Below are 15,726 nucleotides of genomic sequence, written 5' to 3'. Positions count from 1 at the left end.
GAATAGTATCCATAATTATGTTAAAAGGCTATTAAAATATTACTCCCATTTCAATCTGTATGAGACAAGACCTACTGAATATACTTCAACCAAAAGAACACACACAACAGATTGAATGCAGAAACAGATATGAGACTCTAGCTCTCTATTAAATCAGGTATTATAGAGATTTGCAAAAAAAAAAAAAAGTAAAACAATGCTACCATTCTTGCTAAATTATTTTTTGGATACAATTTTTCTCTTAATATGTTTTGTGTTCATATGTAATTGAACATAATAATTGTGTTATTATTTTAAATTAATGAATAAATATTTTATATTTTTCTCAGTTTTAATTTCAATTATGGTATATATTGGTTGAAATAATCCACATAAACAAAAACTCCTTTGGGTCCTTAAAATATTTTCTAAGAGTTTAAAGGCATCCTGAGAACAGAAAGTTTAAGTACATTAAAACTTTAAAGTCTGGGGCCCCTGGGTGGCTCAATCAGTTGAGCATCCAACTTCGGCTCAGGTCATGATCTCATGGTTCATGGGTTTGAGCCTCATGTTGGGCTCTGTGCTGACAGCTCAGAGTCTGGAGCCTGCTTCAGATTCTGTGTCTCCCTCTCTCTCTCTGTCTCCCCACTCTCCCACCCCCCACCTCTCAAAAATAAATAAACATTTTTTAAAAACCTTAAAATTTGAGGATTTCTTAAAAAGGAAATTGTGTCTGGGGCATCTGGGTGGCTCAGTCGGTTGAGTGTCCGACTTCAGCTCAGGTTTTTGATCTCATAGTTCGTGGGTTCAAGCCCTGCATCAGGCTCTGTGCTGACAGCTCCGAGCCTGGACCTGCTTCAGATTCTGTGTCTCCCTTTCTCTCTGCCCCTCCTTCACTCGCACTCTGTTTAGAAATAAAAAACATTTCTCTCTCTGTCTCAAAAATAAAAAACATTAAAAAAAATTTGTTTTAAAAAGGAAATTGTGTCTTACCTATCTTTTATGTCTCAAGTACTTAGTGCACTGTATATCATCAGCAATTATTTGTAAATGAGTGAATGAATAAATAAAAGAAAATGATATCAGTTTCTTCCTCTGCTATGTATTTGGTCTCTATTTAGAATATTCATTGAACGGTATTGTACTTTGTCTCTTTATCTATTGGTCTACTCCATACAATGAGTTCTTCAAGGTCAAGAACTATCTTTTCTATCTTTGTATTAACCATGTCTATAACAATATCTATCACATTGTAGAAAAGGAATAAATAAGTTCCTTGATTTTTTTATAATTATGTGAGGAAATCATTCTCCATGATGATTCAAAAACTATTATATTTAAAATGGTGGGTACTTAAAGAAAATAAGTTGTATCAAAGAACTGAGAGACCTTTGGCCTGTGGCACTGAGATGTTCACAAGTGAAGCTACATACTCTGAGGATGCCAGGCACAACTTAGAAAGAACAGACCCTCTTCAAATAAGAGCATGTTGCTCTATGCTCCTCCAGAAAAATCTCAGCTCAGGAATCTTGTAGAACTCCAAGGGACAAGTAGGATAGACAGGTAGAGTTCTGCTTTCTAGCAGAGTGGGCACCCCAAAAAATGTATCTAGAAAGACACCACAGAGGAGTCTTTTTACCATGACCAGGTATCAAATTAAAAGGTACTTACTTTATGTCAGGGTACCTGGGTAGCTCAGTTGGTTGAATATCTGACTCTTGATTTTGGCTCAGGTCATGATCTCACACTATATGAGTTCAAGCTCTGTATCAGGTTCATGCTGAATATGGAACCTGCTTGGGATTCTCTCTCTCTCTCTCTCTCTCTCTCTGCTCCTCTTGCTCTCGTTCTATCTCTTTCAAAATAAATAAACTTAAAAAAAAAAGGTACTTTACCTATTAAAAAGCCAGTGGCCAGAAGAGGTCCAGTGATTGCTTATAAATGTCAAAGCTGAGAGAATGGTTCCCACAAAATTACAAGGAAATCAATATTTTTGTTTAAATCTTTATTTTAAATAGTCAAGACAATGTCTAAGCTAGGCACCTGATAATTGGCCTTTTTCATAGGCTCCTGAAAATGGTATCTTTTCCTATACTTTACATGAACATAATAAATGGTATTAAGTCACTTCATTTATTAATGAAGAACTTCTATTTTTCTGCACCTAACTAATCTTGTATTTTGAATTTACTATATCTATTAGAAGTTTAGACATCAGAGGTTTCAATATCTACCTGTAAATGGTGATCCCTAGAGGCAACTACCATAGATGTCAGTTTTAAGCCCAAAGCATATGTGGGAAAGCTTCAAAATTGATTTAGCCACATATTAGTGCCGCACATCCTGGGTCCTGAGGTAGGAGGTGAGAATACAAAGCAGAAAAAGGCATGGTCTCAACCCAGAAGCATTTCAAACTCTAGCAGTTTAACCAGTTGTGGAAAGTAATATCACTGGATCCATGGCTTTTGTGAAAAGATCCCATATATTTTCTAACCATGACATATTATCATAAAAATGAAGTGTGAAGTTTTATGTATGTGGATTCACATTTTCAGGAACTATAGAGCTTGCAATTTAACAACAGTTTACAAATTCTTTATAAAGGAAATGACCATCGTGCCATCATTTGTATTATGTAAATACGGATTTCTATACACATGGAGCTGCGCCCCATTCATAGGGAATATGTTCCAGATTGCTTTGAATCCTGTAAATATTTTGCCAATGATGGATGGAAAGGAAACTTTATTTCTGAAACAAACTTCTGTCATCAACGGTCCATATTTCTCCACAAAATTTTTCCCCCATCAATAATAGAAAAAATAAAATGATGCTTTCTTAGAAGCTAATAACTTTTAATTAACTCTCCAACTACTTTCTAGATCTAAATGCCTAGACCAGAGGAATTGTTAAAATCTTTCCCTTCTGAAAAGAGTTTTGGGCCTTATCTCCAAAGGTCTATGATAGGCAGCAACAGTGACCGAAAAGAGCCAAGACTCTCAAAGTGATATTGGATTAGGTATTTTTACAGTTAAACACACCTCTAAAATAAATTCTTTATTTAGATAAGCATTCTAGCAACAAGAGACAGGCTACTACTTCAATATTGGCAGGGAGGATTCTTATTAAAGACTTTACCATTTGAGGTTCCTCAAAACTTATCTGTAATCCTTGCTCCGCTGGCACTTGAGATGGCTTGTGACCGTACTCTTTCCCCATTAAAGATGTATCCTTGAAGAAGAAAAAGAAAACAATTTAAATAATGACAGTTTTTAAAATCATTGAGCTATATTATTCAATGCAGCAAAATTCTACTCATTTAATCAGTGGGGAATAAATACAAGCTAATCAATACTATGCAGTAAATGAGAAATATAAAACAAAAGACACAATAAAAATATTTTGTCTATTATTCTGACTTCTCGGCTTTTTAAATTATTGGCATCTGTAGGTATATCATCAGATTTAATAAGACAATTGAGTAAAGGTAGAGATACTGTAAAACACGGCTATTAAATGGCTGCACAAGAAAGATAAAATCAAAACAAAAATTTAATCTAATCAAAAGCAAGAAGGAGTATGATTATACTTAAAATTTCAATAAGTATAACTGCTAGTATCATTTTTATCACTACTAATGCTAATTGCTATGATTTAGTCTCTATTCAGCTGAAGTGGTAAGAAGAGAGTCCACCACAACGTCTAACAATGAATAGTAATAAAGAGACCCAGCTCCTGCCCAAACTGTAAAGTCACAGACCAGGTATCCACAGGCAAGTTATTTTGCTCCCCTTAACCTCAGTTTTATCCTCTTTAAACGGGCATTTGACCATACAACTTTTGACACCCCCTTTCTCCTCTAGATTTTTAGTACATTCACTATAAATCTCAGAAGGGTCACACATTGGTAGTGGTGCTAAATCAGCTCTAGAGTAATGGCTTCTTAGGACTTTAATAACATTTTAAAATAATGCTGGAAAAGATGAAGCTGCTCTTCAAGTAGCTTAATGGACTTTTAGAACAAACTCCATCACTTTTGAAAGGAAAACAACAAAATCTCATATTCTACAATGTAAAATGCACAGTATTCAGCACTCAAATTTGACCAGTCTCATGGAGAAGCATGAATATGTGACACTTAAAAGAAGAAAAATTAGAAAAAGAGTCAGAAATGATAGATATGTTGGAATTAGTGGATAAGGATCTTGAAATTTCCAATATAAATATAAAATGCTCAAATATATAAGAGGAGCATAAGATATAAAAAAAAAAAAAAATTGGCCACCTGGGTGGCTCAGTCAATTAAGCATCTAACTCTTGGTTTTGGCTCAGGTCATGATCCCATGGCTCAAGAGGGAGCCCCATGTAGGGCTGTGTGCTGACAGTGTGGAGCCTGCTTGGGATTCTCTCTCTCCCTATTTCAGCCCTCCCCCACTCTCTCTCTGCCCTTCCCATGCTCACTTGGTCTCTCAAAATAAATAAATAAGCTTTAAAAAAACAGAATCAAATGGAATGTCTAGATAAAACACATTATCTAAAATAAAAATTTCACTGAGTGGCATTAATAGCAAAGAAGACATTGCAGGAAGATAATATTTGTTAACTTGAAGACATAGAAACAACACAAATGAATCACAGAGAGAAATAAAAACTGAAAGAAAATTAATACCCAGTCTAACATAATCTTTCATTAGAGTCCCAGAAAAGGGAGTGTGAAGGGAGCAGAAAATATTTGTACAGAAAAAAATGGCCAAAAGTTTCCAAATTTGATAACAACTATAAACCCTTGATGCAAAAATTTCCATGAATTTCAAGCAGAAACACACAAAGAATACTATGCCAAGCACATTATAGTCAAAATGAAGAAAACTAGTAATAAAGCAAAAAATCTCATCAGCATCCAGAGAAACATTAAGTACAAAGAAACAAATAATTAGTGGTAACAATTACCACAAACTAACATTGCAGGCTTCCTATCAGAATTATGCAGACTGGAAGACAATGAAGCAACATATTTAGAGTACCTGTACTGAAAGAAAACACTGTCTACATAATATTCTATAACCAGCAAAATTATCTTTCAAAACCAAAGGTGAAATACTTTTTCAGCAAACTAAAGGTGAAAGAATTCATTGCCATCAAACCTGCATTACAAGAAATGTTAAAGGAAATACTTTGAGCAGACGGAAAATGGTATCAGGTCAAACTTTGAATGCACACAATGGAAATAAGTAGTAGAATGATTTAAAATGTGTGTAAAATAAAAAGAGACATTTTTCTCTTTTAAAATTTTTTTAAATATAATGAATGGTTTAAATAAAATTAGTAATGTATTGTTTTATAACATATATAGATATGAAGTATGCATTAATGATAGCACAATGATGGGAGAAGGGAAAAGAAGTATTCTTCTGTAAGTTTCTTATACCATATGTGAAACATTATATTATCTATAGGGATAATTTAAATATGCACATTGTAAAATCCATTAGCACCTACAATAAAACAATAAAACAAAGAGGTAAATAAACTAATTAAGTAGTACAAAATACCATAAAATGCTTTAAAAATAATTAAAAGAAGGCAGGTAAAGAGGAGGAAAAAAACAATAAACAAATGTGGCATATAGAAACCAAATAGCAAGATAGTAAACATAAACCCAACCATATCAATAATTCTATGTAAATGGTTCTAAATACTCCAGTTAAAAGACAAAGATTGTCACGGCAGAGAAAAAGAAGACCCTACTATATGATTGCTATAGGAAACCTACTTTAAGTATAAAGATATAAATAAGTTAAAAGTAAAAGGATTAAGGGGGTTATAACACACAAACATTAATCATAAGAAAACTGGAGTGGTTGTATTAATATCAGACAAAGTAGACGTCACTTCAAAACAAGAAATGTTAGCAAGAAAAAGAAGATAATTTCATAATAATACAAGAGTTAAGTTCCTCAGAAAATATGAAATTACGCACTAATGACAATGCTTCAAAGGACATTGAAAAAAACTAACAAAACTGAAAAGAGAACTAGAAAATTTCATTATTATATTTGGGAATTTCAAACCAACACTATCTGGCCCCTGAGATTTAGCTTTTTATAAATATACTAACTAAACAGGAAATGTAAAATGTGAAATCCTACAAAAATTTCTTTACAATATTTTAGGTTTATAAATGTAACATTAAAGTATAAAACCCTGACAATAATGAACACCAAATTCAGGATATCATTCACACCTGAGGAGGAAGAGAATTATTGGAATTGGAAACAGGTACAAAGGGGGCCTCTACTTTACTTGTAATTTCCTATTTATTTAAACAATCTGAAGTGAGTATGACAAAAAGAGTAAATTTTGAAAAATCTGGTGAGTACTTTTTCTACAATTGAAAATATTTTATAATAAAGAAATTTCTAAACACATTTCATGTAGGTAATGTAACAATGTCAAAGATGGATTAAAAATATCTTAATAAAGAAAACTAGGGATGCATGGGTGGCTCAGTCAGGTAAGCATCCAATTTCAGCTCAGGTCACAATCTTGTGGTTCACAAGTTTGACAGTTCTGTTCTCAGTCTTGGGCTGACAGCTCAGAGCCTGGAGCCTGCTTCAGATTCCGTGTCTCCCTCTCTCCCTGCCTCTCCCCTGCTCATGCGTTCTCTCACAAAAAATAAAAATAAAAATAAATAAAAAATAAAAAAAGAGAAACCTATAGTTTACCTTACTTGTGAACATAAATGGGAAAAAAATCCCAATTAAAATATTTTCAAATGAAACTAATCATCATATTTAGAAACAATAAATCTTGACTAAGGAAATTCTTCCCAGAACTACATGGAAAATTCATTGCTAGTTCATAAGATTAACAGATTAACATGGAAATTCATATGATTAACTCAGTAACTGCTGAGGATGACCATCAATAAAATTCAACACCTATATCTGAGTAAAAAGTAACTAGAAACAAAAAAACTTAAACCTCACAGGAGATATTTGCAGATTCCTGCACCAAACATATTTCAAAATAAAACATTAGATAGATGAGGCCTAATGCAACAAGTAAAGAAACACCACATGTATAAATAACATAGAGTAGAAGACCAAAAAGTTACTATTAGTAGATTATGTGACCATATATTTCATGGAAAAAAGAAAATTAACTGAAAAACTAGTAGGCCAAAGCATATCTAATAAATTCAATAAATAAAATTTCATACCAGCAATAACCACTTAAGATCCCATTTTTAAAATAAAAATAAGCAAATAATATAAGCAATAAAATGCATGAATCTCAAAAACATTACGCTTAGCAGAAAAAGCCAGGTTAAAATGGTATCAGAAAAGCCAAAAATAGCATCCATCTCCAAACCACCCAATAAAGTAAATATAAAGACAAAAATATATGAAAACTTAAAAGTATTTGTCAAATTAAAGTCCAATGCCTGGGCTTTTTCTTTTTTTCTATGGGTCATACTTCCTTGTTTATTTGTATGCCTCATAATTGATTGTTGAAAGGCTTATAGCAACCCAGGGAGCACTTTTTAATGATGACTAATCACAGTAAGAACAGTGAGTATGTTTAGTGTTTTAACTTGCCCTATTCCCATAATCTGGGAATAAGCAGTAGTCTTGAAAAATAAAGATAACAATAAAATAAATATTTTAGTAACTCTCAGCCATAAGAATGTCTATCAGTTGTTTATGGTCAGTCTCAGCCTATCAATAGTGATGCTATTAACTGGAAATACCTGTGGGCAACTACCTGGGCTCATACTATTTGTGGTGAGCCCTCGGAGACATTTCCCCAACCACAGCAAATGTTGTGGCTGGATCAGCACGTGCTGTTCTTATTATCACTACAACACATACCCCAGCAACAACTACCAGGGAACTTTGAAAAGACAAGGTTTATCACTTATGAGTTCTAAAGGGTACATGGCATACCAAGGAGCACACAGTGAGTTTGTTAGGAGAGGGAGGGAGAGGAATGGGACATGGACCTGGGGTTCTGACTTTATTAGAGTTGAAGTGGGATGCCCAGGGTTTACCAGATTCACTATTTATTGGTGAATTTAAAACACAAGGGTGGGAATTAAAGCACAGGAAAGAAAACACAGGCAGGTAGTCAAAGGATTATCCAGATCAACCAGAACTTTCCAAAAAAGGGAAACTTCATGGTTGGGGCAGCCTGGCTCTTTATCTAGTTGTGTAGTTGACACACATTCAAGATGGATGTCTTTTAAATGAATGCCTTAGCGATCAAAACCTGAATGTCAGGCACTTACATTACAATCAAAAAAGCTAATTGTCAGGTGCCTACACTACATTGATTTGCACACCTTAGGCTGTGCACATTCTCTGAAAAGACTAGAAGTCCTAAGTTTTCACCTCCGACTGACACTGAGGCTCTAGGCAAGCTGAAAGTTAGAACTAACTCAGGGTTGTAAATTGTCTGCCTGAGGACTGAGGTATGTCCCAACACACAAAAGAGCCCCTCCGAAAATCTGAGACACATTGGTTCCAGGCATTCAAGAAAATCTATATTCAATCATTACCTGACCACTAAGCTAATAAAACAGAGACTTCAGTGGCCACACACAACAGAGAATACAAACTTCACAAAGTTAGTTCAAGAAAGTCACTAATTTTTTTTAATTACAACAAGAAAAACAAGAACAACAATAGGAAATAGCACCATTAACAAACCCTGGGGGGAGAAGTAGGATCTTATTTCCACAATTATCACATTATATTATTTTAAATGTCCAGTTTATAACAACAACCAAAAACAAAAACAAAAAACAAACAAACAAACAAAAAGAGACATGCAAAAAAACCAAGAAATTATGGCTCAACATAGGAAACAAGATATAGAAACCATCCTTTAGGAAGCTCAGACATTGGACCTATTACATAAACACTTTAAATCATCTTTTTAAATACATTAAAAAGCTAAGGAAACCTTGTCAAAGCAACTGAAGAAAAGTATAACAGTAATGTCTCAACAAATTGATAATACCACTAAAAAAGCAGAAGGAAAAAAATTAAAAATAAAATAAAAAGACAAATAAACCACTAAAACTGACCCAAGAAAAAGCAGAAAAATTTATCAGACCTATAACAAATAGAGAGATTGAATCAGTAATCAAAAACCTTCCTACAAAGAAAAGTCCAGGACCAGATGGCTTCCCTGGTGAACTCTACCAAACATTTTTTTAATCTTTCTTTTTTCATTTAAATGTTAATTTATTTATTTTTGAGAGAGAGTGAGAGAGAACAAGTTGGGAAGGAGCAGAGAGAGAAAGAGAGCACAAGCCGGGGAGGGGCAGAGAGAGGAGACACAGGATCCAAAGCAGTCTCCAGACCAAGCTGTAAGCACAGAGCCCGATGCTGGGCTCAAATGGTGAGATCAGGACCTTAGCCAAAGTCAGGCACTTAACCTTAACCGACTGAGCCACCCAGGTACCCCTCTACCAAACATTTAAAGAAAAATTAACATCAATCCTTCTCAAACTTTTCCAAAATATAAAAGAGGAAGGAAAACTTTGTAACTAATTCTATAATTCTAATACCAAAACCAGATAAAGACACTGCAAGAAAAGAAAACTATAGACCATTTTCCTTATGAGTGTAGATGCAAAAATCCTGAATAAAGTACTAGCAAACTGAGCCAGGAGCAAACTATGAATGACATGGTCAAGTGAGTTTTATCCTAAGAATTCAAGATGGTTAAGGGGCACCTGGGTGGCTCAGTCAGTTAAGCATCCAACTTAGGCTCAGGTCATGATCTCACAGTTCATGAGTTTGAGCCCTGGGTCAGGCTCTGTGCTGACAACTTAGAGCCTGGAACCTGCTTTGGATTCTGTGTCTCCTTCTCTGCAGCTCCCCCACTTGCTCTCTCTCTCTCTTTCTCTCTCTCTCTCTCTCTCTCAAAAATAAACATTAAAAATTTTTTTAAAAGAATTCAAGATGGTTAAATACATGAAAATCAATCAATATAAAATATCTCTTGAACAGAATGAAGGGAAAATGAATAGACATTTCTCCAAAGAAGACATGCAAATAGCCAAAAGCACTTGAAAAGATATTCAAAATCTTTAATCATTAGGAAAACACAAATCAAAATCACAATACCACTTCACACTCACCAGGATGGCTATAATAGAAAAAAAAGACAATAACATGAGTTGGTGAGAAAGTGCAGAAATTGAAACTTGTACATTGCTGGTGGGGACGCAAATGATGCAGTCACTGTGAAACAGTTTGATGGTTACCTAAAACTTAAACATAGAATTACCATATAATCTAGCATTTCTGCTTTTATGAATATTCCTAAAAGAATGGAAAGCAGGTATTCAAACAGACATCTGTACATCGATTTCATAGTAACAATATTCACAATAGCCAAAAGGTGGCAACAACCTGATATCCATCAACTGATGAATGGATGAAAAAATGTGGCACATACATACAAATGGAATATTATTCAGCCAAAAAATAAAAAATGAAGCACTGATGCATGCTATAGCATGGATGGGCCTCAAAAACAGTATGCTAATTGAAAGAAGCCAAACATAAAGGCCATACATATATTGTATGACAGCATTTATATGAAAAATCCAGACTAGATAAATCCATAGAGTCAAAAAGCCAACTAATGGTTGCCAGGCGCTGAAAGCAAAGTGGGGAGAGCAGTAGATGGGGGGGTGACTGCTTAATGTGTATGAGTTAACCTTTCAGGTGAGGAAATTGTTTGGGAACCAAAGGGAGTTAATGAGTCTATATTGTGAATATACTAGGTTTCCATTGAATTGTTCACTTTAAGATGGGTTAATTTTATGTTATGTGAATTTCACTTCAATGTAAAAAGAAAAGTGATTAGTATGATAAGGACTTGGAAGTATTCTCTGCTCATTTGACATTTTTACTAACAGTAAAATGTATACTTGATAGTTATAAGGCATTGTCCTATGACAAAAGGACTTATTTTTGTTTGTATTATAATACATTCATAGAATATATTATAGAAAAATTCACATCTGACATTTAAAAAAGACCTGTAATGTAAAAAATAACCATTTATTGACAATAATTTTGCTAGTGTTAGATTAAATTCTAGCAACAGAGACACATAATGGATGTGTAAAGAGTAAAAAGCAGTAAAAAAAAATACGCTTCCTCTAACCTTAGGAAATATATTAATTAGTAAGTCAAATTTAAAAAATAGTAAAATAGTTGCTTCACTTAATCTCAGGAAATTAATTAATTTATAAGTCAAAAAAAACATAATCATCTTCATGGCAGTCTCAAGTGAAAATTATATGGAAGGCAGTATGATAAGTTGGTTGAACATACATGCTCTGTGATCCAATTGCTTGGATTTAAATCTTGCCTCTGTTACTTTTGGGAAGACATGAACAAAGTACTTAATCTCTCTGGGTCTCAGTTTTATAAAATGGAGATAATAATAGAACATACCTTTCATGTTTATTATAAGGAATAAATGAGATTATACATGAATATAGAAAATATTCTGTACATAATAGCTATTATTATTCACATTAAAATAAAAACAAAATAAGGATGCCTACTGTCACCAACATCATTTGACATTATACTTACAGATTCTAGATATGAAACATAAATAAAACATACAATTATAGGAAATGATTTAACCAAATTACTGTTTTTTGAAGAGGCTATCACTGTATGCCTAGAAAACTCAAAAGAATCTAATGCAAAAGTATTAGAAATGTTATTTAGCAGTTAAATCCATTAACAAAAACCAAATTTAGAAAATGAGAAAAGGGGGGAGCCTGGCTCACTCAGTGAAGCATGTGATTCTTGATCTCAGGGGTGTGCGTTCAAGCCCCACATTGGGCGTGGAGCCTACTTAAAAAAGGAAAAAGGAAAAAAGGAACAAAATCACAAAAGCAACAAAAATATAAACTATCAAAACAGTGCCTTAAGAGTGTGAGGAAAACTAAAAAACTTTATTGAAGATACAAAAGTTGACTTGAATCAGAAATCTTGGATTTGGGACTAAAAAAAAATTGAAAAATTTTAAGAGAAATACAATTACAGTAGTCCCTTCTTATCCACAGGGGATATGTTCCAACATGCCTGAAACCACAGATAGTACCAAACTCTATGTATACTGTGTTTTTTCCTATAAAGACATACCTATGATAAAGTTTAATTTATAAGTTAGGGACAGTAAGAGATTACTAATAATAACTAATAATAAATAGAACAATTATAACAATATACTACAATAAAAGTCATGTATATGTGGTTTCTCTCTCAAAATATCTTACCGTACTGTACTCACCCTTCTTGCGATGATACGGGATGACAAATGTCTATATGACAAGATGAAGTGAGGTGAACGACGGAGGCATTGTGACATAGCGTTAGGCTACTATTGACTTTCTGACAATATGTCAGGAGGAGGATCATCTGGTTCCAGACTGTGGTTGACTGTGGGTAACTGGACCCACAGAAAACAACACCATGGATAAGGGGGAGCTACATGTATTAATGCTATTTTGTCCACCTGGGTCAGAAACTATAATAACTAATATACTTCTACATTTTTCACATGGTCTGTCAGAGTTGAACAAATATTTTTAACTTTTTTTTAAAGTTTATTTATTTTTGAGAGACAGAGACAGAACATGAGCAGGGGAGGGGCAGAGAGAGAGGGAGACACAGAATCAGAAGCAGGCTCCAGGCTCTGAGCTATCAGCACAGAGCCTGACACTGGGCTGGAACCCACAAACAATGAGATCATGACCTGAACCGAAGTTGGATGTTTAATCAACTGAGCCACGCAGGCGTCCCTGAACAAATTTTTAAACACCTGAAAATTTATAAAGCTATGAGCAGCCCAGCTTCACAATCCTGGATACATTTTTCATGTGTTTCACAGAGCAGCTTCGACCTCTCGTGTCTACCTTAGAGTCCAGAATGTCAGAGCCGGAAGGAACTTGAAAGATCAGTGAAGTCTGAAGGAAGCGCAGATTTCAGCCACTGAAACCAGAGCTCGGAGCCCCAAAGTGTGCTGTGTAGTATTCAAAACAAACAGAGCCCACGGTCTTTCCCCTGAACCGCTTCTAGCCGCTGGACTAGCAACAGAAGCAGCAGTGTTCCTCTGGCCTGTTAGGCAGAACCTGTGTTCTTTTCAAATCCTCTTTAAAAGAAGAGAGGTGCTGAGCGCAACTTTCCCCCTACTCTTCCTCATGCAATCCAAGTTCTCCCCAGAGGAGGCTGGCTGCAAAGACATGGGCCAAAAGAATGTTTTTAACGGATACTCTTTTAAGATTTCGTCAGCACTTATTCAAGGTGCGCTATCTTTAAATAACTTACTACGAAGTTTAACTTTCAGAAAGAAGGAAAGAAAAGACATTTTTATAGCCCTAAACTAATACTTGTCCACACAGGTTATTTTCTTGAGAAACAGCCCTGATTTGCATTGACTTTTTCTTGTTTCCCCGCAGGCAAAACCCTGCTGGCATTGGCCTGCAGAATCCTGCTTACGGGACCAAGAATGTGTCAGGGCTGCTTTGCAAACCTTCCCAACCACATTTGACTTTTTTTTTTAATTAAACATTTTACATGATTGTTCTGGATGGCTGGATCATATATTCAGTAAACTGTCAGTTGTAAAAAAATATGATTAAAAAAACCAACTTGAATGGCTACCACATAAATTTAAATATCAAAATTGTTACAGACACTATCTATAACTAACTATGTATGGTATCTTTTCCACAAAGTCCTAACAGAATACAGTCCATGATTTCCACTTTTCATATTACTTTTCTGATAGGTGCCCTATCTCATAAAACTATAGAGTACTTTTAGAAAAAAATTATTGAAGCATTCATGAAAAGTTTGTTTAATCCAGGTCATCTAAAACAGATATAATCAGAAAAATATTTCCAGAATATTATCAAGTAATGCACTATCCCTTACTCCTTAACATTCATACCAGGGAAGGCAACACAAATCTAGGCTTTTCCTTTCAAAAACCTACAGATAAATATGAATGAATATGCCTGCTTCTAGGTTATGGTATCTACTATATCAGATATGATATTCCTCTGAATTAAGCAATAATTATTCAGTGATTTAGGACCAGCTATTGACCAACAGTGTGTTACAGTGCTTTAGGGCCAGGGATCCAAGAGAATGAGAAGGCAAGGTTCTTTTCCTCAAGAAGTTTACAATCTAATTAGGGAAATTAAAATAACAGACTAGAAATAATTTTTTTTAATACAAAGCAATGTACTCAAGCAACCTAATTATTATGTACAGGACCCAAGTTCAACAGGGATTCAGTTTATAGGCAGAGATGAGGATAAGAGTACAAATATCAGAATATGCACCAGTTCCAATTATGCCTCTGAAAAAAAAAAAAAAAACTGGGGCTGGGAGCAGAGGAAGAGGGAAGGGAGAACAGCGGTTCTCATTTCATATCTTAATATAAGACCACCTGATTAATTATATGCCTGTATCAATTCACATTGAAAGTTTTTATACCTCTTTTATTTATTTAGCCAACAGGAATTTATAATTCTAAAACTTTCAAGACATAAACTGAAAAAGGATGAAAACATTTTTGTTATGGTTTCTCAGATGACATTAAATCTGAACATTTCTATCAGTTTTTGCTGTCCCTAAAATCAAATAACAAGTTCAATTTATTTTCTTAAATGTTTTCTATTATAAAATCATTCAAAAAATTTAAAACTTACTAAGTTAGCACACACCTAACCTATCCTAATATTCAGCAAAAACATTTGTAGTACCATTCCCAGGTCTTATTAACAAAAAGGCTCTGGGAGCTAGTGTCCAAGATGGTCCCTAGTGATTTCCACTTCCCAGCAGTTCCCTCCACAGTGAATAGGGATAACTTGTGTAATCAATAATCAGTAAGATATAGCAGAAATGACAGTGTATAGCTATGTCGTAAAAGATACAGCAACTTCCACCTACTCTCTCTTAGATCACTCACCCTAGGAGAAACCAGCTGTCATGTTAACACTCAAGCAATCCTATGAAGAGGTCCACATGATAAGGAATTGAGGTCTCCTACAAATTTCCAGCACCAAATTGCCAGTCTTGGAATTGAAACCTTCCAGCCCCAATCAAGTCTTCAAATTATGGCAGCCCCCAACAAGATCTTGATGACATCCCATGAGAAACCTCAAGCCAGAATCATACACAGAAGTTGCCCCTGGATTTGTGACCCACAGACACTATATGAAATCATAAATGTCCATTACTTTAAGCTGCTAAGGTTTGGGGTGATCGGTTACAAAGAAATAAATAACTGAAAAAAACCCAAAAGGTAAAACTCTAGCTCTTCACATATGTCATGACATTTCCTAGAAAACCTATGATCTCAGAATCACATAACAATTATCATTTATATAGGTAAGTGTGTGTTTTCTTCCTTATTACCTAGTCTCCATAATTTTTGTTAGCCTTTCTGTTTAAGAAAATCTATTAAAAACTGAAGTACTTTGTGCTAGATTATTAATCAAAACAAAAAGTGTGTTCATTAACAATATATACCAGGAGATACTTAATACACCCTTCTTTGTCCCACGTAATTATTCCACATACATCATGAAATAGTATCATCTAACATTTCATTACATATATCAGCAACTTTAAAAGACACATCCCTTTCACCTCACACCTGTCAGAATGACTAAAATCTTGTGTTGTTACA

The 15,726-nt window shown here is 34.4% G+C and overlaps 1 protein-coding gene across 5 annotated transcripts in view; it reads right to left on the bottom strand.

Annotated features, from left to right (window-relative positions):
- Positions 1–15,726, bottom strand: part of TTC6 (tetratricopeptide repeat domain 6) — a 198,148-nt gene that overhangs the window by 129,616 nt on the left and 52,806 nt on the right. For all 5 annotated transcript variants that reach the window (XM_042989590.1, XM_042989588.1, XM_042989587.1 and 2 more), the window contains exon 3: positions 3,118–3,210. In XM_042989590.1, the coding sequence (XP_042845524.1) occupies positions 3,118–3,210 (93 nt within the window). The remainder of the gene's footprint in view (positions 1–3,117; positions 3,211–15,726) is intronic.

This window comes from Panthera tigris, chromosome B3 (assembly GCF_018350195.1).
Source record: "Panthera tigris isolate Pti1 chromosome B3, P.tigris_Pti1_mat1.1, whole genome shotgun sequence".
In the NCBI taxonomy this organism is placed as follows: domain Eukaryota; kingdom Metazoa; phylum Chordata; class Mammalia; order Carnivora; family Felidae; genus Panthera; species Panthera tigris.
Note: the sequence above shows the minus strand (reverse complement) of the source record. Positions and strands in the feature narration are given on the sequence as shown.